General features: G+C 43.1%; 1 protein-coding gene across 1 annotated transcript in view; it reads right to left on the reverse strand.

Annotated features, from left to right (window-relative positions):
• GALNT17 (polypeptide N-acetylgalactosaminyltransferase 17) overlaps positions 1-23,396 on the reverse strand; it is a 419,991-nt gene extending 396,595 nt beyond the window's left edge. The window contains exon 1 of the mRNA XM_031967901.1: positions 21,768-23,396. Coding sequence (XP_031823761.1) covers positions 21,768-22,005 — 238 coding nt within the window. The 5' untranslated portion in view covers positions 22,006-23,396. The remainder of the gene's footprint in view (positions 1-21,767) is intronic.
• Between the last annotated feature and the right edge of the window lie 714 nt (positions 23,397-24,110).

Raw genomic sequence — 24,110 nt, forward strand, 5'->3', positions numbered from 1 at the left:
GCGGGATAATAAATGTTTATTGACTGACTGAGAAATGCATCTTAATCCGATCAGACATTAAAGGTTTTCAGGAGAGAAGAGACAGCCATCTTTACTAGACTGCTCCAGCATTCAAGGAGCCTTATTAGAACTCTCCAAATTTATTTTGTCTTTGTCTGGGTCTGTGGAAATTCACCTTCTCAGCACCAGGGAATCTTAGCTGTCTGGAACTCTGGGAAGTTAAATAATCTAAGCCGGATCACCCAGCAAGAATGCCAATTGTAAATCATACAAACAAGGAATTTCACTGTTGAAGGAACTTCAAAGGCCATTAATAAATCCAACCCACTCCCAAGCAGGAACTCTCTCTCTCAATTGGCCAATACTCGATAAACATTCATTAAGTACCTACTATGTACTAGGCACGTGCTAAGTCTCTTCACTCAAGTAGCTCACAACCTAGTGAAGGAAAACAATCCATTAAAAAACCTTTATAGGGAGATTCTTCACCTGTCACCCCATGATTTTGGGTTTTCTGTGTATATTTGCAACTATTTCAAATCAGTTGGTTTCCTTTGTAATCCTCCCTATTTGATGTCCGGAAGCATAATTCTGAGAAGTCCAAGGGCTCCATCACACTGATTGTCCAAGGGGTCTATGATACACAAAAAGATGAAGATGGCTTACTCTACAATATTCCCCAAAACTCATCAACTGACCTCTTCTTGGCAGGAACTAAGTTCATGCTCTCTCTTCATTTAGATTTCCAGATTTGGACTTTTTGGATAATGATAATAATATAAATTTTCAAAATTAATAATATGTCTAGCATCTATATAGCACTTTTAGTATGTAAAACATTTTATATTTGCTTAATGCATCATTTGAATATTTGAAATAATACATTATTTAAAACTCATAACCACCCTGGAAGAAGGTACTATTAACATCCCTGTTGTATAGGTGGGAAACTAAGGCAAAGAGGTTAACTGACTTGTCCAGGATCACACAGTTACTATGTTCCAAGAACTGTGCTAAAAAACTAAAATTTTTAAAAAGGCAAAAGATTGTTCTCAATTTGATGGAAAGAGCTCAGTCTGTGTATGCTTTTTAATAGAACTTGGTGCCTTTTATTAATGTTTGTCAATTCAAGCTCCTTGAGAACAGATTCCTTGCTTTTCTTTGTATCCACAGAATTTAACGCAGTGGCCCACAAGCACATAGTAGGCATAATAAATGCTGATATACTTGACCAACTAATTTAACAAGCCATCCCTAGTATGGCTACAACCTTTCAAGGTTTGTAATACAGATAGGGCAGCTAGATGGCACCATAGTGGATAGAGCACTGGGCTTGGAATCAAGATGGTATTTATCTTTCCGAGTTCGAATCTGACCTCAGACACTTACTAGCTTTGTGACTCTGGACAAGTCACTTCACACTGTTTGCTTCAGTTGCCTTATCTGTGTTGAGAGAAAGAGAGAGAGACAGAGACAGAGACACAGAGAGAGCGAGAGACAGAGAGAGAGAGAGAGAGAGAGAGAGAGAGAGAGAGAGAGAGAAGTAAATGGACCTTTGCTTTCAGAGGAAACTGTGGGTTAGTAGAGGAGCATCAGAATTTCCCCAAAGCAGTCCAGTTCACGCTCCTTTCTCCCACTTAACACTAGAGCCAACTGCCCTCTCTGTCCCAGATCCACACTGTGACAGAGAAGCTCCCTAAAGCTCTTCGTAAATGAGAGGCCAGCCTTACATTTGTGTGGATACTAACCTTCAAGCCAATAAAACAAGGCCAAAAAAATCTTTGAAAGACACAAAATGAGAATTTCCAAGTGACAAAATGGTTCTATAGGGTCCTATAAACTTTAAAGCATTCTCTAAGCACCAATAATAATAGTTATTATCATAATTATATCATTATCATAATTGTTACAATAGTTATTATTGTTATTGTTTTTGTTTCCCTCCATAATCTATTTCTACCACATGGAAGACTTGAGAAGGCTGTGAAAAATCCAATGAAATGGTTTATAGAACAACAATGGTAAACTGGCAAAAAAAAAAAAAAAAAAAAAAAAAAAAAAAAAAAAAAAAAAAAAAAAAAAAAAGAAAGAAAGAAAAAAAACAAGTTAACTTTATTGGGGAGCTTTCCATTATTCTTCCCTTAACTCCACCTTGATCTTGTGAGTACCTCTCAGTAATTGCTTCACAAGGCTTGGCATAAACATAAATGTTTGCCTGATTTCAGTAAAAGTGCTTCGCCAGCAAAGACAGAGATTAGAATCATAATTGCTCCTTCTTAAAACTCACCTTTTTTGGGTACATCTCTGTTTGGGAAAATGTCACCGTGCCCGGCAGCAGAGAACGCGAGCCAAAGCAAGTCATGTATTATTTAGGATTTTATAATTGCTGAAAACTTAGCAAGTTTTCATGTGCCATTTCCCAGAAGTGCCCTGGGGATTAAGCAGGTGATAAATACAACAGCTTCCATCACTCTTGGGAGGGAAAGCTGAGACTGAGGGAAGGTGGGCACTTTTCTTAAAGCCAGAAACCTGATCAGTCCCCAGACAGAACCAGAGATTCTCTCCGAGCATCCCTGACTTTCCTTCAAAGAAGAACCCAAGTACCATGTGAGCTCTTTCCTCTCCCCCAGGAGCAAACCCTTCCTTCCAAATTACTTGGTTGTTAACTTCCACCATGCTTGTGATTTCCCCCTAAAGAATGGAAGCCCTTTGAGGGCAGGGATTAATTTTTATCATTATTGTCTCCCTGGTGTCCAGCCTGGTATTTAGTTTCTTCTCCAAGACTGTGGCTTCATAGTAACAGGTAACTCCTTAAAAAAGGAAACTCTCTTGACCCTGGACAGCTTTGGGGAGAAAAGTGAGGCAGGTGATATTGCTCATCCCTCCCTCGCTTAAATCCAATTCACACGCAGGTCATGGCATCTGCTCCCCCATGGTGCTCTTTGAGACCAAAGGACTGTTGTGCCACGGTTCTCTTTTAACTGTCCTGACTCAGTTTCCCTAATTGTCCTGACTCAGTTTCCCTAATTGTTCTGCCTTAATCCCCTTAGTTGCAAATCCCCACTTTGGTTCATGAAGACTGATATAATTCAGGGCTATTTGCTCTAACCTATTTGCTCTAAGGTTATAAATTGTCAATGTGTAAACTCAGAAAGGGGGACTCCAGACATTCTGTCTGTAATCAGACACTTTCTTAACAACCAGTTAGTAAGAATTTATGGTCCTACCCCCCAATCTGTCAGAGCTGAGTTGATGGTTCTGCCTGGAGATTCCTGATCACCAGAGTTTGGACTCCACCCCCCTGCCTTTGTTTAGCTACTGGGTATAAATATGTCATTGAGAACCCGCATTGGCTGCTAGATGTTGCCAGATGCTTTGGACATCAGCACAATCTCTCCTTCTCAGAAATCTAAATAAATCATTAAAAACTCTCTAATCTCTATCTTGCCTCAGTTTCTCCGGCATTACAAGACAAACAACAAAATCCTAGATCCTGGAGTACTAAGAGTTACACAAGAACATACAGCCAGCATTTATCAAAGGCAGGATTTGAATTCCTAACTTTCACAGCCTGACACATAGTAGGCATTTAATAAATAAGTACTTGTTGACCTTTGATTCTCAAGCTAGCTAACAGTAAGCACATAGTTGCTGCTGCGTTGTTTCAGTCATGTCCAATTCTTCATGACCCAATTTGGGGTTTTCTTGGCAAGGATACTGGAATGGTTCGCCACTTTTCTCTCCAGCTCATTTTACAAATGAGGAAACTGAGGCACACAAGGTGAAGTGATTTGCCCAGGGTTGCACAGCTGGGAAGTATCTGACTTCAAGCCTGGTTCTATCTATTTCATCACCTTTTTACATAGTAGATGCTTAGAAAATATGAGTTGAATTGAAGGGGTCTGGAATTAACTTAGTTTTGAATTGAATTGAAGGTTGCCATCGAGCTGTCTCAGACTCATAACTATTTATCTTTCTAGTACCACTGGGTACTAAATGATTTCACAGATTTAAAGGCTGATTTAAGCACTCAGACCCCATATAGTTTTGTTGTGCTAATTTCTTTACAAACACAAGCAAAGTCATTTAATTAAAGGAATATCAATTTTAGTTTTCTCACATTTTGTTCTAATTATGGGTTGTATTTAAATTTCACACAGCATAATTTAGTGCACCCAAATTAATACTAGCCTTGTTATTATTGTTGGTACTTCTTCTAGAGGGCCATGACATCACAAGGTGATGCTGTGACATGCAAGTGAATGGATTTAAGTGAGGGAGAGCTGGGCAAGATCACCTGCTTCACTTTCCCCTCCAGAGCCATCTGGGTTCAGGGACCGAATAGAGATCAGACCGCCTGGGGTGGCCCTGGATACTATGGGGAACCTTGGTCTTTTTAAGCTCAGGCTTCAATGCTTCAGTGACCACTGAACTTAAGAGAGAAAATTTGCTACAGGAGCTTGTCAAAAATGAGATTTAACAACCATCCGGCAACCGACCCTTCCCATCTAGTCACACTATCAGGCCCCAGGGGCAAGAGGCAATGGGGAAAACTGAAATCCACAGAAAAGGCCCAAGACACTGCATCTCGCCAGGTCTCAGTTTTCTCATCTTTAAAATGAGCAGAGTTAGGCTGGATGACTTCAGAGGTCCCAGGGCTTCCAGCTCTAAATCTGCAATCCTATCTAGTTACAAGGGACAAATCGTAATAAAAGCACATCAGTGGAGGCTAAATCCTGGTTACTTAATTACTAACAGTAAATCAACCTCTCCCACCTTTTATTTTTTTAAAGGTATAGTATGGTAATAGCATAGTACAATATAGTATAGTTTAGTATTAGTACAGTATAGTATACTAAGATAGTATTAATATACTATAGCATAGCATAATACAGTTTAGTATAATATCAGTAATAGTGGTCACTGTTGTATAATATTAGTAATATGGTATAGATAATAGTATAATATATTATCAGTAAAAGCATAGTATAGTATTAGTAATAATGTATGATAGTAATAATATAGTATAGGCAATAATATAATATAATATTAGTAAAAGTATAGTATGGTATTAGTATTGTATAATATTAGTAATATGGTATAGATAATAGTATAATATATTATCAGTAAAAGCATAGTATAGTATTAGTAATAATGTTGTATGATCTTAGTAATAATATAGTATAGGCAATAATATAATATAGTATTGTAAAAGTATAGTATGGTATTAGTATTATATAATATTAGTAATATTGTATAGATAATAGTATAATATAGTATTAGTAAAAGCATAGTATAGTATTAGTAATAATGTTGTATGATCTTAGTAATAATATAGTATAGGCAATAATATAATATAGTATTGTAAAAGTATAGTATGGTATTAGTATTGTATAATATTAGTAATATAGTATCGATAATAGTATAATATAGTATTAGTAAAAACATAGTATAGTATTAGTAATAATGTTGTATGATCTTAGTAATAATATAGTATAGGCAATAATATAATATAGTATTAGTAATGGTATAGTACAGATAATAGTATAGTATTAGTATTATATGATATGAGTAATAATATAGGTAATAGTATAATAGAGTATTAATAAAAATATAGTATAGTATAGGTAATATGGTAATAATAGTATTGAATAATATTAGTAATAATATAGTATAGTAATAGCATAATCTATATTAGTGAAAGTACAGTATAGTATTAGTAATGGTATAATACAGATAATAATGTAGTATTAGTAATTTTATACTATAGTATTAAATATAGTATATTATTAGCATTAGTAATAGTATAAGTAATACTATAGTATAGTATATCATTCATAGCACAGTACCATGAAAAGCATACTGAGTTTGGAGCATAGAGATGTAAGATCAAATGCCGTTCTACCACCAATTGCCAAGGGGATGTTGGGTAATTCATTCCAACCTTCTGGAGGAAGAGGAGGAGGAGGAAGAGGAGGTCCCATATGGCCCCCACATTCTCTCCAGCTCTGGGCTGATGTCAGAACTGGAATGCACCATAGAGGTCATCCCAGAGGAGAAGTCTTACACTTGTCTGTATCCTAGATCCCTCTGGCAGCCCGGTGAAACCTATGGACCCTTTCTTGTGTCTTTAAGTTCTTCACAAAAATACAAGGGAAACCAATTATGCTGAAATACAATTTTCAAAATTTGTTTTAAGGAAACCAAGTGAATGGAGCCCAAATCAAGTATGCCTGACTATTCAACCTCCCTCACTTGACATACTGAGAGGCCTAGAAAGGTAACCACTTAAGGTGGAATTACTTCCAAATCGGGATTTTGTGGAGATTTTCAGAATTTTCAAGAATGACATCTGCTTACCGATCTCATCATTTACTAAGTCAATGAAGGTTGAACGCCTATAAGTGAATTCTTCATTAATGACTAAGGATCCTAAAGAACCTTAGAGTAGGCATTAGAGCATTCATTCATCAAAATAAACTTAAATTGTTCTTATTGAACAGTGAACACTGAAATCCATATCCAAAGGAACTCTTTGGTCATGTGATCCACACACTCTCATTTGACAGATAGGGAAACTGAAGCCCAGAGAGCTTATGCCCAATTATATAAGTAATAAGTGGCAAGGTCAGAATTTGAACTCAGCTTCCTTAACTCCAAGTTCAACAGAAAAGGACTTAGGCAGAGAAACAAATGTGATTTGTTTTGTTTTGGTTTTTATTTAATTTTTTCAAAATTTTAATCCCTCAATAAGAACAAGAAACAAAAATAAAAAAAAATAAAAAACACTCAGGAGAGAAGTTCTAGTTTCATCTCATTCATCTTTCTGCTCTGGCTTCAAATGGTTCCCTCTGGATCCAACCCTTTTTTCCTAGGGAATTTTCATTTTTTTAGAAGCAGATCTTACAGTAAAAGTAAACCAAAGAATCAGGTGTCTATTTCAATATGTTCAATAGTGGAGGCTTTTTAAAGGGCAGCATCAGCACCTAGCAGAGTTGCCTGGTATATGAATGATGATGTCAAATCGCTGACCTTCAAGGAATGAGGGGGAGGAAGGGTGAGAATTTGGAATGCAAAATTATTTAAAATGAAAAAATACACATAATAATAAAAGAATTTTTAAATATAAATGCTTGATAGACTGCTATGATGGATGGATGGATGGATGGATGGATGGAGATACAGAGAGAGACAGAGAGCGATAGAGAGACAGTGAGAGACACACACAGAGAGACAGAGAGAGAAAGAGAGAGACACAGAGAGAGAGAGAAATAGAGAGAGAGAGACAGAGAGAGAGAGAGAAAGAGAGAGAGAGAGAGAGAGAGAGAGAGACTGACTCATCCTATACATACCCCAATGAATCTACTGATTTGTTAGAGCTACAAAGGGCCTTGTTGGGTTGTCTAATCAAACTCATTTACAGATGTTAAAGATCAACAAAGGTCCACCCACACAGCCAACACAAGAATATGAGCACTGCAAGTAGCACAAAGCCTGGACTCAAGAAGATCTGAGTTGAAATATAGCCTCAGACATTGACTAATTGTGAAACCCCGGACAAATCATGAACTACCACCTGCCTCCTTTTCTCCATCTGTAAAATAAAGACCCTAATAGCACCTACCTCCCAGATTGTTGTGAGGCTGAAATGAGATAGTATTTGGAAACAGCTCAGCACAGTATCTGGCACATAATGGATGCTTAATAAATCCTTTGTTTCCTTTTTCTTGACTTTCAATTCAGTCCTATATTCTTCCCATTCAACCCACTCTTTATGCTCCCAAACCAGTGCTGGAAATTTTAAGATTCACTTTAGAAACCCTTACTGTTCTCTCCTCACTGCTCTGACCCCAAGATCCACCAGCAGTTACTCTGTGGCCCGAGCAGGAAAGTGTCACAGAACTATGGTACCAGCAGCCATCATGGTGACTAGTGATTTGGGTTGTGTTGGTGTCCAGAGTTGCCTGTTAGTCACCCATTGCAAGACTGGGAATCTGTAGGTACCAATGACAGGGAAATTATTAAAAGGTAAATTTCTCTATCAGAAGCTACTGTCATGGAATGGTAAGAATAGCATTAAAAACTAGGCTGACAAAGAAAAAAGGCCTTTCACACAGGGTTGAGTGGGAGCCTAGAATGGGATGGAAAGGGTTAGATTAGTGCCTTAAGTGAGGAGAGGAAGCAAGGTCTCAAATGAGTGCTTTGAACATTGAGTGTTGAAAGAATCTAGGAATTCTATGGGGCAGAGAAAAGAGAGGAGGTTTTTCCAGGAAGAAAAAGTTAGTAAACCAGTTGAGGTGGAATAGCCACGCTCATAAATATGTAATCAGCTCAAAAAGATCAGGTGCAGCCACGTTTTGAAGGGCCATAGGAGATAGGGAATCACAAGAGCTTTTTTTTTTCTTTTTCTTTTTCTTTTTTTTTTTCAGGAGAGTGATATGTTCAGACTCATATTCTAGGGCAACAATTTGGGAGTTGTGTCCATGGAGGTTGAATTAGAAGAGAAAAGATCTGAAGCAAAGACTGCAAAGACTGACCCAAAAGTCTGGTTGAAGCGTGATGATGATTTAAAGTATGATGGTAGCTTTGTGATTCAAAGGATCAGGGGACAGAACTATTGCAGACAGAATCAGCAGATTTGGCCATCAATCAACAAACACTTATTAAGGACCTACTATGTGCCAGGCACTATACTAAGCAATGGGAATACAAAAAGAGGCAATGAGTCTCCCCCAAAATGGGGGAGATAATGTGCAGGTATATACAAAGCAAGCTGTGTACAGGATAAATTAGAAATCATTAACAGAGAGAAGGCACTGGAATTAAAAGGAATTGGGGAAGATTTCCAGTAGAAGGTGGGATTTTAATTGAGATTTAAAGGAACCCAGGGGAGATCAGTAGTCAGAACAGAGGGTAGAGAACATTCCAAGTAGGGACGGGGCAGGGGCAGAGACAATGCTTAGAGTTGAGTTTGGAGAGTATTGTCCATGGAACAAATAGGAGGCCAAGTGGATGCAGTAGATGAGGCAAAGGGAGAGAGAGAGAGAGAGAGACAGAGAGAGACAGAGAGACTGAGAGACAGAGACTGAGAGACAAAGAGAGACAGAGACAGAGACAGAGACAGAAATGAGAGGGAGAAAGAGCAAAGCTAGATACATAAATGTAAGAAAGAATCACACTGGAGTGAAAGCGAACTTATGGGAGCTGAGCAGAACACCAAGCAACTACAGAGAGAGAAGAGGGTCCAGAACAGAAGTGAAGGGTATATTCATTATTAAGGGGCAGGACACTCAGCCACAGAGAGCAATTATTCCTGGAAAAGCAGGAGAAAACAGAATTGCAAAACCCCAAAAAGGTGATCACCAGTGTCAAATGCTGCAAAGAGATGAAGAAGGATGGAAGCTGAGAAAAGATCGATTGAGAGATCGCTGGTTTTAGTTTAGTTTAGAGCAGTTTTAGTTGAGTGATGAGGTCAGAAGCCAGAAAGCAAAAGATGGAGAAGTGAGGGAGAGGAAAGGAGGTAGAAAGGTGAGTTTTCTAGGAGTCTGACTTTGAAAAGAAGAGAGATAAAATGATGGGTTAAGAGGGCGATAGGATTAAATGAAGGCAATTTTTTAAAGTATGGGGCAGTCTCTGGGTATGTTTGTAGGCAGGAGGAAATTAGCCAGTGACCAAGAACTACTAGGATAGTAGATAAATAGATAGATAGATAGATGATGGATGAATGGATAGATAAATAGATGGATGGATGGATAAAAGACAGGATAGATAGATAGATAGATAGGTAGATAGATATAGATGGATGAATATTTGGATGGATGGATGGATGGATGGATAAAAAAGAGAGAGAGATGAGATGAGATGAGATAACATGAGATGGATATAAATAGAGATAGACTCTCATCCTATACATATCCCAAGGTAAAATCTGTGTATTGAACCCTGCTTCTCCTGCCTAGCAACCCCACTGTCCACTTGGCCTTGGCAAAGATCAGTACTGGATTTCTTTTCACTCCACCCCTGAATTCACACCACCTGCCTCTCTCTACCTCTCCCTCTCCCCCTCCCCCTCCATGCCTGGCAGCTGCTCCCAGCTCTCCCACATGGCACAGATGAATCTGGCTTTGATAGTTTTCCAGAAACAAAGCTCCCACCCCCAACCACTCCCGGGAGAGGCCCTGCTGCAACTGGGTGATGTAAAGCCATCAGCCCTCAACCCTCATCTAGGGTCCTGGTGGAAGCCACGAAACTTTACATCACACCACCCTGGGGGGACTCTGGGCACGGATGGCAGCTTCTGGGTGGGGCTCTCCCCAACAGCTAATTCATTTGCGTGAATCTCCCCAGTCCTCGAACCTTTCCAATAAAGAACAATCCTATTTCTCATATTCTCTAGCAAATACACCGTCCTTTACAGAAGAGAGAAGGGGACCTCTGGCAGCCCCAAACACAAAGCTTACAAAATGTCATCCCGGTCTTTCTAACTTTTCCTCAGAGGCCCCAAAATATATATTTTGTCTAAAATATATATAGTCTATATAGACTAGCACCTATTGTGCCCACACGTACTGTGTATATTTCCATTTGTAGCATGTTTTTTGTGTTCTATGTGCGTGAATATATGTGTATTTAAATGGAGAGTTTTCTTATGTTGGCTCTGTATGTGTGCACACATTATGTAAATGTCTGTGTATCGAGATGTATATTTATACATGTATATATAGTATTACTATGTGTATATATTTGTTTAAATGGATATGCTTATTGTACTTTCTGTATATGTATGAACATGTAAATGAATATTTATATATCTTTACATACGTATATCATATGCATGTATCTAAATACATGTACATGGGTGTGTGACTTTATATATATACACAAATGTATATGTGTACATATGGACACACATGTGCATGTGTACATATGTGTGTATATAAATTGTGTGTGTGTATGAAACTTTCATCACTTCAAGCAGCTCTTCATCCCAATAAAATCTTTCCCACCCCTTTCCAGAAAGGATTCTGTCCAAATTAAAGTTCTCCTTGGAAGACTCATCACGTCCTATATCTGAATCTCGGCTGGATGGGGTCAGAGACTGTGTGTCCCTCACCCAAACACCTGCCCAGATAAATTTAGAGAGGCTCAGAGCATCGTATCAGGTTCAAAAGGATGAGCTGTCTGCCACTGCAAGCTGCGAAGATTTTCTACCAAAGTATGGAAAGCTTGAAATCTCTCTAGGAGACGCCATCAAAATGACAGTTCCGGAATGTGAGTGTGTGTGTGTGTGTGAGTATGTGAGAGTGTGTGTGTGTGAGAGTGCGTGTGTGAGTGTGTGTGTGTAGCATACACATACTTATATATGTCTCCATGTGTATGTGTGTGTCTGTACAGTACGTGTATGTGTAAAATAGCCAAAGAACAGACACACGTGTTTCCGTTTATATTTCCTACTCCCTTAAATTGAGCCCAGGAATCTGGGCTGGGCGACATGGGCTCATTTAGTTCTCCCATCCTCTCTGACCTGGGTCAAAGCAAGAATTGGTCTGCTTTGCCTTAGATTAAATTTCCACCCAGAAAAGAGCCAATTCCTCTGGCCCGCCAACTTCATTTCATCTCCCTCCCCAATCTCAATGGAAAACCTCCCCTGAATTGATCACACTCCTCTTGACCGTCAGGAAGCCCCAGGCTCATCAAGGAGAGCTCTCATCTGTCATCAAGCCAGCTGCTTTCCAAGGTTCCGCTAATGAAGGAGCATCCCACGTCCCCATCAGGGACGGCACTTTGAACAGGGAACCGTTCATAACGTTTGGTTGGGTGGGCAGCCTGAGGAGCTCACCCCGCCGTATATCTTACACAGACACCACTGGCGAGACTGTGAGCTGGGGCTGGAATGGAGCAGGAGGAGATGGAGGCAAAGGAGGAGGAGAACGTGGAAGTGGAGGAGGAACAGGAGGAAGAGTAAAATGAGCTGAGTCACCATCAGGAAATGTCACCCAGACCATCCCAAGATGCTCTTCTGTTGCTTTTCGATACAAATGCATTTCTAATGTGGACCCCAGACAGAGAGCCGGCCAGGGAGGGTTTCAGCCCCCTTCTAACCCACACTGATTCCAGGACCTTTGACAAGGCTTCAAGCAACTCTCAGAGAGTGTAAATCGCAGAACAGCTGACAATCTAGATTGGTATAGGGGAAGGGGAATGTCATCTGGAACTTCCCAAAGGAATGAAATCATGTGCATCCAGATAGATTTGGAGAGAGACAGAAACAGAGATGGAGAGATGAAGACAGACGATGCCGGATCTCGGGACGAGATTAAGGCAAAAACTAACTGGAGCTCTGTGTGTCTGGAGATCATATATAAGAATGTAAACTCTTGAGAATAGGGATCGTGTTATTCTTTACATTTTATATTCTCCACACCTAGCCCAGCATCGGGCACATAGAAAGCATTGTAGCAATGCTCACCGATGAATTGATGGGTTATACAAATATATTAATTTTGCAGAAACAATATATATTTATAATGATGCTCTAAGTATGAGACTCTTAAAATGCCATAATTGCAAAGAAATCTAATTTACCAGTGACTCAAAAGACAATTGTCTCCTTCCCAAAAGATAAGTGGTCAAAGGCAGGGATAAGTTTCAAAAGAAGAATTCCAAATACTCTCTACATGAAAAACTGCTTCAAACTAATAATAAGAGAGATGAAAATTTAATATAAATTTCGAGGCTTCACCTCATTCCCATCAAATGGCAAAAATGGCAGAAAACCAGAATAAACAATGTTGTAGGGGATACAGGAAGACAGGAACTCTTATTCCATGTTGGCAGAGATAGGAATTGGTCTGATCACTCTAGGAATCAATTTGAAAATGTAGGAGGAAAGTCACTGGTGTTCCCACCCTATAACACAGACTTGAGATATATACCACATAGAAGTCAATGACAAAAAATAAAGATCTCTATATTCTAAAATAGGGCAGCGAGGTGGCCCCATGGATGGAGTCCCAGGAGGGGCATCAGGAAAGCTCCTCATATTCCCAAGTTCAAATCTGGTCTAGACACAAACCAACTGTGTGACGTAGGGCAAGCCATTTTACTTGTCATGGTTTTCTCTGATGTAAAATGGGGAGAATAACAGCTCACAGAGTAGTTATGAAGATAACCTAAGTTATTCTTTTTTGTGTCCAGCTCTTTATGACCCCATTTGAGGTTTTCTTGGCTGGACGGGTCTGCCATTTCCTTCCCCAGCTCATGTGACAGATGAGGAAACTGAGGCAGGCAGAGTGAAAGGGCTTGCCTAGGATCTGACAGCCAGGAAGTGTCTGAGGCTGAATTTGAACTTGAGAAGATAAGTCTTGTTGATTTTAAACCCAGTGCTCTATTCACCACCTAGCCACCCCGGTATGCTAAGCATTCTGTAAAATGCTACATAAAATGTAAACGTATGTAAAAATGTTATATAAAATGTTACCTAACTCACTAAACCTGCCTTTGGATCCATATCCACCTTGGCAAAGAGGCAGCACGGCTCGGGGCTTAGAATGACGGAATTGGAGTCAGGAACACCTGGATTCTAATCTTACCAACTGTGCCAGCCTAGACACATTACTCAACTTTAATCTGGGAGGGTGGACTTGAAAACCTCAGTGGGGTCAGGGAACAATCATTTATTAACTCTTTTATGTGCTAAGTGGTTTGCAAATATTGACTCACGTGGGTCTTTCCAGCTTTCAATTTATGAATCCCTCCCTTGACTTTTCACTGAAACTAGACTCCAGATTTCCTCCTCTCCTTCATGGACCAAGGGTCTTCCTTAGAATAGGTGGGCACAGTCTTCCAGTAGAGATTCTCAATCTTTTTTGCATCATGAACCCATTAGGCAGCCCTGAAGACCATGAACTCCTCAGAATCATAGTTTTAAATGCATAAAATTAAATCCATAGGATTACAAAGGAAGCAATTATACCAAAATTGTTACCAACATAGCTCTTAAAAATCAAGATCATGTTTTTCTTGTGCAGCACAATAATTGTAGAAATATGTGTAGAAGAATTGCACATGTTTAACATATATTGGATTACTTGCCATCTAGGGAAGGGGGTCGGGGAAGGGGGAGAAATTTGGAACACAAGGTTTTGCAAGAGTGAATATTTAAAAATTAACCACTTATATGTTTTGAAAATAAAAAGCTTTAACAAAATAAAAAAAAAATAAATCAAGATCATGATTCCTAGGTTAAAAATCTTTGCGTTCCCAATGCAATTCTACTATCCTGTGTCCCATTTAAAAGCCCCCTTTTTGGGGCAGAAAAAAAAAAAAAAAAACAATATGATCAAGTCCTGAAGGCTTTTGGCAAAGGAGATTGGAAGAGGCCTTTAAATTGCAGAACACCAGAATGTTCATCTGTTTCCTCTTCCAAATTATACAACACCCTGCCATAACCACAAAGATAAGGATCTTTCTTACTCTGCTCAGGCTTGAATTCCTGGCTGTCCTAGATGGAAAAAAAGTCTTGACATTCTTGGATCTCCATGGGAATTATACCACCTTCCCTCATGATATCTCCTACTGAGAAGTCATGTACTAGGATGAAATCTTAGTCCCTTCGATCCTGGGTGGGGACATGGACTACCAAAGGAAAAGGGACATAAGGTATAAGAAGGCATGGGTGATGCTCTCTCTCCTGTCTTTCTGAGTTTTTAGTGATGTTCTTACTTGGTTCTCTTCCTCCCCTTCTCTCTAGTCATTATCAATATCCTTTACTGGATCACCATCTATGTCCTGACCTCCTGATCCTGAATGTCCCTCAAAGCTTTGTTCTGATCTTCTTCTTGTCTCCCCCTTGGTCATGGGTCCAATTTTCATCTCTAGGAAATTGACTCCAAGATCCACACACCCAGCCTTAGTCTCTCTCCTGAGTTCTGTAATGAATGAGAACTCCTGAGAGACAGTTTCTGGGTAATCAATAATCAATGTATTAATTAGGCCAACTAGTAATCAATGAAGAAGAGTGGACTCTCTCAATAACCAAAGACAATTAGAAATTATTAATTAAAGTTATTAATAATCAATGTCTTAATTAGGCCAACTAGTAATCAATGAAGAAGAGTGGACTCTCTCAGTAACCAAAGACAATTAGAAAACTTAATATCTTTGTGGAAAAGGGGGTGCCTCTGACAGATGACTAACTAACGAGGAAGTGGACATTTAAATAAGGAAGGCTAAATAAAAGTCTTCAGCTTCTTCTAAGAATGTGGCTTGACCATGAGACTCAGAAGCCAGTAATCAGGATGGAGAAATCCATCTCCAGCTAGAACATTCTTAGTCTCAAACTGAGTGCAAGAGCATGGGTTTACTCCATCAGGGCAAGAATCTACCTACATTAAATTCTATATACATTTCAAAGAGAAATAATGTCTCCTCAAAGCTGGGGACCTTAGTCTCCTTAATCAACTAAGCCTTTCAAAGACTAGTTGACTAATCTGCTGGTCCCAGAATGAGGAAATAAAGGATTTTTTAAAATGGATCCTAACTTAATAATTAGTTATTGATATACTAGAAAAATAATTTCCCTTGAGTCCAAAATGTTTATTAGGTAGCTATTATTCTAGAGGTGTTGCATTAAGAAGCAGGAACACTAAGACAAAAACTAAGTCTGCCTTGGAGAAATTGATCAACTAATTGCTGAAAGTCTCCAAATGGCTTATCTCAAATTTATCACCTCCATAAAGGAAGTCATTATCTCCTCCCTTCCAAAGATGTCTTCTCCAATCTTCCCCATCTTTACAGGACACTCACAACCTTCCATTTTTGGAATCATCTTCAACTTCTCATTCTCATTCAGTAGTCAAGTCTCCCTCCATAACATTCTCCCTCCATCACCACCCTACTTCAGTCCTCATTACCTTAACTCCATTCTGTTCCAACAAATGTTTACTAAGAGTCTGAAGACTATGTACTTGACACTGGAGACACAAAGACAAAACAAACCAGTCCCTGCCCTCAAGATATTTACATTCTACATCATTTAAATATCAGGAACAAGCTCCCACTTGGACCCCCAGTCTTCTAGTTTCTTTCCTATCCGATGCATCCTGCACTCCCTAGCAAATTAATCATTCAAAAAGATGTGAATCAGAAAGGCTTTATGATGAATTTAGAAGGAAATTAGGCATTTTACATGGTGGAGATGAGGAAATGAATTCCAGCAAAGTCGCATTGTTGGCAGTTAGTGTGGGAGAGATGGCAAGGTAAGTTTGGCTGATTATTAGGAAATAATGTACATTAAGTCTGGGAAAACAGGCTGCTGGAGTCAGGTGGTGAAGAGGTTTAAATAGAAAGGGAGGAAACACTGAAAAAGTCCTTATATAAAAGTCCATCCTCCAGATCCAACTCTTTTTGCAAAGCTGTGAAAAGGGTACAGAGTTCAGTAGAATGTAAGCTTCTTGAGGGCAGGGATTGTTTCATTTCTGTGTGCGTGTCCCTAGCACCTTGCACAACGACAGTTTAAAGATTGGGTGAAAAAAAAAACGAATGAATTCTAAAAGGGAAGAAAATTGTAGATTCTCTAAAGAATGATCTTACTTTTTTATTATTCACAAGCTAGCTGTCTTTTTAATCTCTGAATCTCACTTGCTGCAGCATCATAGATCATAAGATATAACAGGTCTACAGCTAGAAGGGAATTCAGAGGCCATCTAGTGCGTTTTACAGATGAGGAAATTAAGTGACTTGCCCACAGTCACATAACTAACAGCAGGATTCCAAGACAGGTCTTCCTGACTCTCCACATTCATCATTCTAACCACTGCGCCATGTTGCCCTTCAGAAAGAAAGATTGATTGATGAGCCACAGAGCAATGGAGAGATGGAGACAGAGAAACAGAGAGACACACAAAAAAATTGACACACACACACAGACAGAGAAAGAGAGAAACACAAGAAAAACTGACATAGAGAAAGAGAGATAGAAACAGGAAGGAAGGGAGAGGGGGAGACAGAGAGAAAGAGGGAGGGAGGGAGGGAGGGAGGGAGGGAGGAAGGAAGGAAGGAAGGAAGGAAGGAAGGAAGGAAGGAAGGAAGGAAGGAAGGAAGGAAGGAAGGAAGGAAGGAAGGAAGGAAGAAGAGACAGAGGCAAAGAAAATGTTTAAAGTGCTTTCTATGTGTTAAGCCTACGTTAATCATTCTCTCAACCTCCATTAACCAGAAACCTCTTTGAGTTTCACTCCCAGTTGTTGACAATTCTTCCTAAAAATACCTGCATCTCCTTGCTTGCCTTAGCAAGTCCAGCTCAGTAAAAATAATTGATACCATTCAGCCTCCATCTTGCAGCACCTTCAGGGGCGGCCCTCAGAACATTAATTATGATTGTCCAAGACTGAAGATGTGAGTATAAAAGGTGTAGAAATGTATTCATTCATTCAACAAACACTTATTAAATGCCCAAGGCACCAAACCAGATGCTGATTGAATCAAAAAATGTGCATTGATTCAGGAAAACACTTAAAAAAAATCCTGCCTAATCTTGTTTTCTTTCTTGTAAAAGTCAAGGACATTTAAAGTTTTGGTTATCTGAGGGTTCTAGTTGTGGTCCCTACAGATAATAATACTTCCTTTTAATAATCATAGCTATCAGTTATGGAGGGCTGCAAAGCCCTTTATAATCTCTTATCTTATTTGATCCTTATTACTTGACTCTGAGGAGGCACTATTATTATTAGACCCTTTTTTATAGATAAACTGAGGCAGAAAGAGATTAATTGACTTGAGTTCACAGTGAAAATGTGCCTTTGAGACTGAATTCAAACTCAGAGTCCATCACTTTATCCACTATACCACCAAGCCTCCTCAGTCTTAAAAAAATTAATGTTACTGTTTTTTGTTTTGTTTTTTTAACAGCACCACTGGAGCTGAGCTATCTGGGGAAACATTAACTTGGTGTGAGTACAAAGAAAGTCACAATCTACTTCCCTCAACCAGGAGGAGTCCTGCTAAGGGACCCATTCTAGATTGGTATCACTCCTTCCCTTAAAAATAAAAATGATGCTTCTTCACCAGGGCACGCTACTGAAAAGAGTCATCATATAAAGATGTACAACACAGGCTGAAATCCTCTTTCTGCCTCCTCCAGACATTGCTCACTCCGCTAAGGCTGGGTCAGGACAAAGATGGGGCAAGTCAAGTGTAGTCTAATCTCAATTATCCATGGTGATTCATGGATAATACAAAAACCTCCTTCAGTTGGCTTTTTAATGCATTATTCTTTTTCCAGAACACTTAATATATCTAATCCCATTTGACCGAATAATAAAAATAATATGGCTAATCCTGACTGACCACCTCAGCCAGGGAAGACTGGATTTAGAGTCAGAATCAAATCCTGCTTCTACTTCTGAGCTAAATGTCCCAATGTGATATGTACCTAGAACTTCACTACTAAGTCCCAGGGTTAGAGCTCCATCAGTGGAGAGGAAATCATGGATTTCATTCAATTGAAACTAAAATTAAAATGAGTCTTTTATTCTCTAAGTGCGGCATTAAATGATAATGCAGCCCAGAAACATCTTCAGCAGCCCAAAGTGCACATTTGCCTTTGTCACACTTAACTCCTTCCAAACCAACTGGAGGAAGCCTGTGGGATCCAACAAATGCCCACCAGGTGCTAGATCCTGGGGACAGAGAGACAATGTGAAGATGAACTCTTGTCGGCCAGTTATTTCTATTCAGCTGGAGAGATACCCCAAACAGACAGACAGACAGACACACACACACTCACACAAACACACACACACACACACACTCACACAAACACACACACTCACTCTCACATACAAACATACAAACACACAAACACACACTCACATACACAAACACACACTCACTCTCACACACACACTCACACACTCATACACACAAACACACACTCACTCTCACACACACAAACACACTCACACACAAACATACCCACATATACGCTCACATACACTCACACACACAAACACACACTCACACACACACAAACACAAACACACACACAAATCTGAGGAGAGAAGGAGGTTCACATTATAGACTGATAAATATCTCCCGCATAGACTGGCCACATGTCCTGGACAAATCATGTAATTTGTCAAGGCCCAGAGCAAATCTGGAAGACTTTATGCATTTATAAAACTGCAGAGCCAGCACTGGAAGAAGGAATTAGAAAAGGAAATTTACCTAAGCAGAATAAAGTAATCACAGGTAGAGTCCAAATTATGTGCAAATGTATCTGTGTATCTAGGAATGTCTAGAACTTGAAGTGTGTGTGTGTGTGTGTGTGTGTGTGTGTGTGTGTGTTTTATATATATATAAAACTGACCTGACCTGTATATTATATATATATGTATACATATATACACCTACACATATACATGACTTGGCTTCTATGTGTATATAGGGTTTGCATGTATAATATATATAAAGATTAAGTCCTATAGTGTTATATGTTTTATATATATATGGTGTGTGTGTGTATGTGTGTTTGTGTGTGTGTAAGGGCAGCTCAGTGCCACAGCGGTCACACACTTGGCTTAGAGTCAGGAAGAAGTTTCCCTCAGTTCAAATCCAACCTCTGACATTTTCTAGCTGTGTGACCCTGAGCAAGTCACCTCACTCGGTTTACCTCAGTTTCCCCCTCTGCCAAATGAGCTGGAGAAGGAAATGGCATCTTTGCCAAGAAAACCTCCAATGGGATTACTAAGAGTCAGACGCTGGAATGGCTGAACCCAAATGTGCGTGTACGTGCACACCTGGTGGGTATTTTAATAGCACTTTCCCCACCACACACATAACACACACACACATTAATACACACAACACACACATACACATCGCACACACGCCTATCCATCTCCATAGAGCAAACAGCAGGAACTGTCTAAGGAGTGAGGTGCAGTAGGTTTGGAGAGGTGGGCGGAAGCCACCTTGGGAACGACTTTAAATGCCAGGCAGAGGAATCTGCATTTTATCCTAGAGGCAACAGGACTGACAAATGATTACCCATATATGACACTGAGCCGATCACTTTATTCTCTGGGCCTGTTTTCTCATCAATAAAAAACAACTGAGCCAGATTACCTGTAAAGCCCCTACAGGATCATAAAACACTGAACTTGGAGTCAAGAAGAACGGAGTTCAAATCCTGCCTTAGAAGCTTATTCGCTGTGTGACCTCCAACAAGTCACATAACCACTCTGCGCCTCAGTTTTTGTATCTGTAAAGAGGTTGGACCTAATGGCCTCTAAGATCCCTTCCAGCTCTAGCCTTGACCTAGAACAGACCTCAGAGGCCAAACCCCACATTTTACAGAACTGAGGCCCAGAGGAATTAAGAGCCTTTTGCAAAACCACACAGGCAAGGCAGGATTTAAACCCTTCTCCTCCAAGTTCAAAGTCATACCCTTACCTTGTACCCTCGTGACCCTGACCAAGTAACTTAATAATCCATTTGCCACAGTTTCCCTCTCTGTAAAATAAATATAATAATAACATCTATCTCCTAGCATGGTTGTGAGGTTCAAATGAGATAATGCTTGCAAAACAATCAGCACCAAGCCTAGCTCACAGAGGGCACTATTTAACTATTAGTTATTATAATTAATGATTACCTGACATTAACATTATCATGCAAAACTCTCTCCCTTTTGAAATCCCCAGGGCCAGACAGATCCACCTTGAATAAACTCATCTCCCTGCTAGGAAAAAAGCCGGTGGAAACGTTTTTAAATGGGGCAGCTTCTCACAATTGTCCCTTTTAATTAGATGGCTCGCCTGGCTTTTAAAGTCTTTAAAGCCTGCTTCCCTAACTCGGCCCACAACTCGACAGTCTCTTCTCTGCAACTCCCCTGGAGGACCTGGTGGATTTCTTAATAGAAGTCTCCCCACCAGACGCAAGGAGACAAGGGCTCCAATTAAAAGCTGTTCAGACAGGACTATAGAAAAATGAGGGGCTATTAATCTAGCTTAGCACCAAAACGCTCTGGCTGCTGGACTTTCATCCTCTATCTATAGATCATGAATTCTTCGCGTTTTATTTTATTTTATTTTTTGTCCTCAATGTTTCTGATATTCTGGTGAAAGCCGAGGGACCCCCTTCCCCGAATGAGGTTTTTAAATCCCTGAAAGAAATGCTAAATTTCGGTTCGAGATGTCATTCCCTCTCCCCCTCCCCCACGCGAGTTCGTGGAGCTCCACAGACCTCACTCCCCAGAGGCCAGTTTTAAGAACCCCCGGCTCTAGATTGCCTCTCCTCTTCCCCCTCCCCACCTCCAACTTCCCGAGAAATAAATAATCATAATAATGCCTGGTGGTAAAAAGCTATTTCCTCCATCCATACGCAGCGCGCTGGCGCACAGCTCTCCGACTTTGTGCTCTCCTGATGGAAAGGAGAATTTCCTGACCTGCACAGGGGAACCCAGGGCCAACGTTATGATTGCAAATGTCAGGCACTGCTGTGTTTTCCTAATGAAAGCAAAGTTACAGCTGGGGGCATGGACCGCAAACCGCCCCCTCCCCGCCCCCATTTCCCACCCTCCCCCCTCCCAGTCGGGGTCTCCCGGAGGCAGAGGCCACGAGCACCCAGGCGCCAAGCCCCCTCCCCGCGCCCCGCGCCAATTTCCCGGAGTCCCCCGTTTGCCCGGACTGTCTGGGTACCCGCGGCCAAGCAAGGCTGAAGGATGATGGGGGGGGGGGGGGGGATAAGAATGCGGGCTGCTCGCCTACCATTGAGCTGCCGGTAGACGATGTCCTCCAGCAGGGAGAGCCTCTTCAGCACCCCATCCTGGACGGGGTTGGGGCCGTGCTGGGTCAAGTTGGCCGCTTCTGCCCGGGGATGGACGTCCCGGAAAACGTCCGCGCTCTTCACGGCGATGGGCCGACACTTGGCCAGGAAGAGCACGAAGCCGGCCACGGCGATCAGATTTAACACCAGCAGCACTTTGACCCTTCTCAGTGAAGCCATCAAACACGCCAGGCTGGCCCCCTTCAGCTCCTCCCCGAGCCCCGCGCTGTCAAGTTGGCGAGCCGGCGGCGAGGGTGCCCTAGCCGGCCCCTTCAAGGACGGGCGCTCAGGGGACGGGGCAGGAGGCTCCCCGGCGTCGGAGCGCGGAGCCCGGGCGCGCGGAGCGGGGGGAGTCCCGGGCAAACTTCTGGTCCCCCGGGAGCACGCTGCTCCGACGGTCCCGCCGCCCCGACCGCTGCCTGCGCCGGACCGGCCCCGCAAGCGCGCACAGCGGGGGCTGGCGTGGCCCGGCCCCGGCTCTCGGCGCCTCGCTGTGCTACTGCTCCCCCAAAGGGCTAAGTTTGCTCAGGCCGCCCGCTCCCTTCCCCGGGAAGGGTCTGAGTGCGGGAATTCCGGGGCTTTCAGGAGGGAGACGGCGGCAATCGCCAAGTCCGGTCGGTCTACGCAAGTTGGGCTGCTCCCCAAGGGCGTCCCCGCGAGTTCCGCGCCGGGACCCTGCCCGGGGTCTAGCCTCCCAGTCCGGCCCGAAGGGGGCTTCTTAGGCTCGCAGGGCTCTCCGGGGGCCGCCCCGGCTGCGCTCCGTGGCGCGCTCCATGGCACGGCGCAGGACCGAACCCCGCCGGAGCGGCTGCGAAATCCTCCCGGGGCCCCGAAGTCTCCAAGCCGGGGGGAGGGGGGTGGAAGGGGTGTCCCCGCCCCGCCCCGCCCCGCCCTCTAGGGAGAGGGACTCCACCAAAACCTCGCCAGAAACACCCTCGGAAGCGCGGGGCAGCCCCCGCGGCGCGCAGCGGCGGAGCCGTCCGGGCGTCCGTCGGTCGGTGCGGGAGTCCGCGGGAGCCCCAGGCCCGGGGGCCACAGGGGACGCTGCGTGGCGGGGAGTGCTCGGGCTCAGCCCCCGGGCGCGGGCAGCCCCGCGGCGCGTCCGCCCCTCCGGAGCGCCGGGCAGAGTCGGAGCCGGAGCCGGAGGGAGCCCGGAGCTCCGGGAGGAAATCGGCAAGGCTCCTAATTGACTAACGCAGTCCGAGCGACGCTGCGGCAAAAGGGGGGGAGCCGGCGGCGGCGCGGCCCCGGCCGGCACTCGGGGCCCCCGGGCGGACACGCAGGTGGCGGCGGCGCTAGGGGCGCGGAGCCGCTGCGCCCATCGCGGCTCCGGCCGGGCTCCGCGGGCCGGCAGAGGCGGAGGAACCGGTCCCTTCCTCCTCCTTCTCCTCCTCCCCTTCTTTCCCCTCCTCAGACTCCCGCCGCCGCCGCCGCCGCCGCCGCCGCCGCCCGCCCAGCTCGGGGTGTCTCCCACCTCCCGGCTCCTCAGCGGCGGGTGTACATCTAATCCTTCGGAACCTCGGCGCGTGCACATACACGCAAACACCCAGGCACCGCAGGGACCCGGAGGGGGGAGGGCGCGGCGGCAGGGAGCCCAAGACAGCGGGGAGGAGGGGGGAGGGGGCAGGAATCGGGTCACGGTCCCTGGGATTCGGAGGCGAGGAAACCTTTGCTTCTCATTCCCGGAGAAGCGGCTCGCTCTCTCGGCTGCGTTTCCATCCCCTGTCGGCAGATGAAGACATCCTTTCTGTATGTGCCCGAATCTCCCTTTTGCATGCCCCGGGAACGGCTGAAAGGAAAACCTGGGCTGGAGAAGCGGATTTAGTTACCTTCCTGGCAACTGGGGGGGGGGGGGGGGGGGGGGGGTGGCGAGGTTCCCTCGGGCTGCGGCCGCCAGCCGGCCGGGATCTCTGGGCCTCACGCTTACGTGGGGGCCCGTCCCACAAGCTCCTCTCCCTAGAGTTCCAGCGGCTCCGAGACGAATTTCCGGGCCGGGCGAGGTCTGATAGAAATCGGGCTGCTTCTTCAGGCCCAATGGAAACAAGACTTGGAGCCCCAATGAAATTAAAGAGTCTTCACTTCATCTCCACAATCTCTTTTGATTTAACGGCACGCAGCCACCCAGTCTTTCCCAAGCGCAGGATCCGAGCACCGGGGGAAACAAAACCAAAAACCTGCGTTTGCTTGGAGGCAGAGTCTCGAATAATTCTCCCAAGCCAAGAACGGGAGATGACAATCAATAGGAGGGGGTGAAGGCCTCTAGCGAAAAAAGCGTGAGCACGGCG

This window comes from Sarcophilus harrisii, chromosome 4, assembly GCF_902635505.1.
Source record: "Sarcophilus harrisii chromosome 4, mSarHar1.11, whole genome shotgun sequence".
Classification (NCBI taxonomy): Eukaryota; Metazoa; Chordata; class Mammalia; order Dasyuromorphia; family Dasyuridae; genus Sarcophilus; species Sarcophilus harrisii.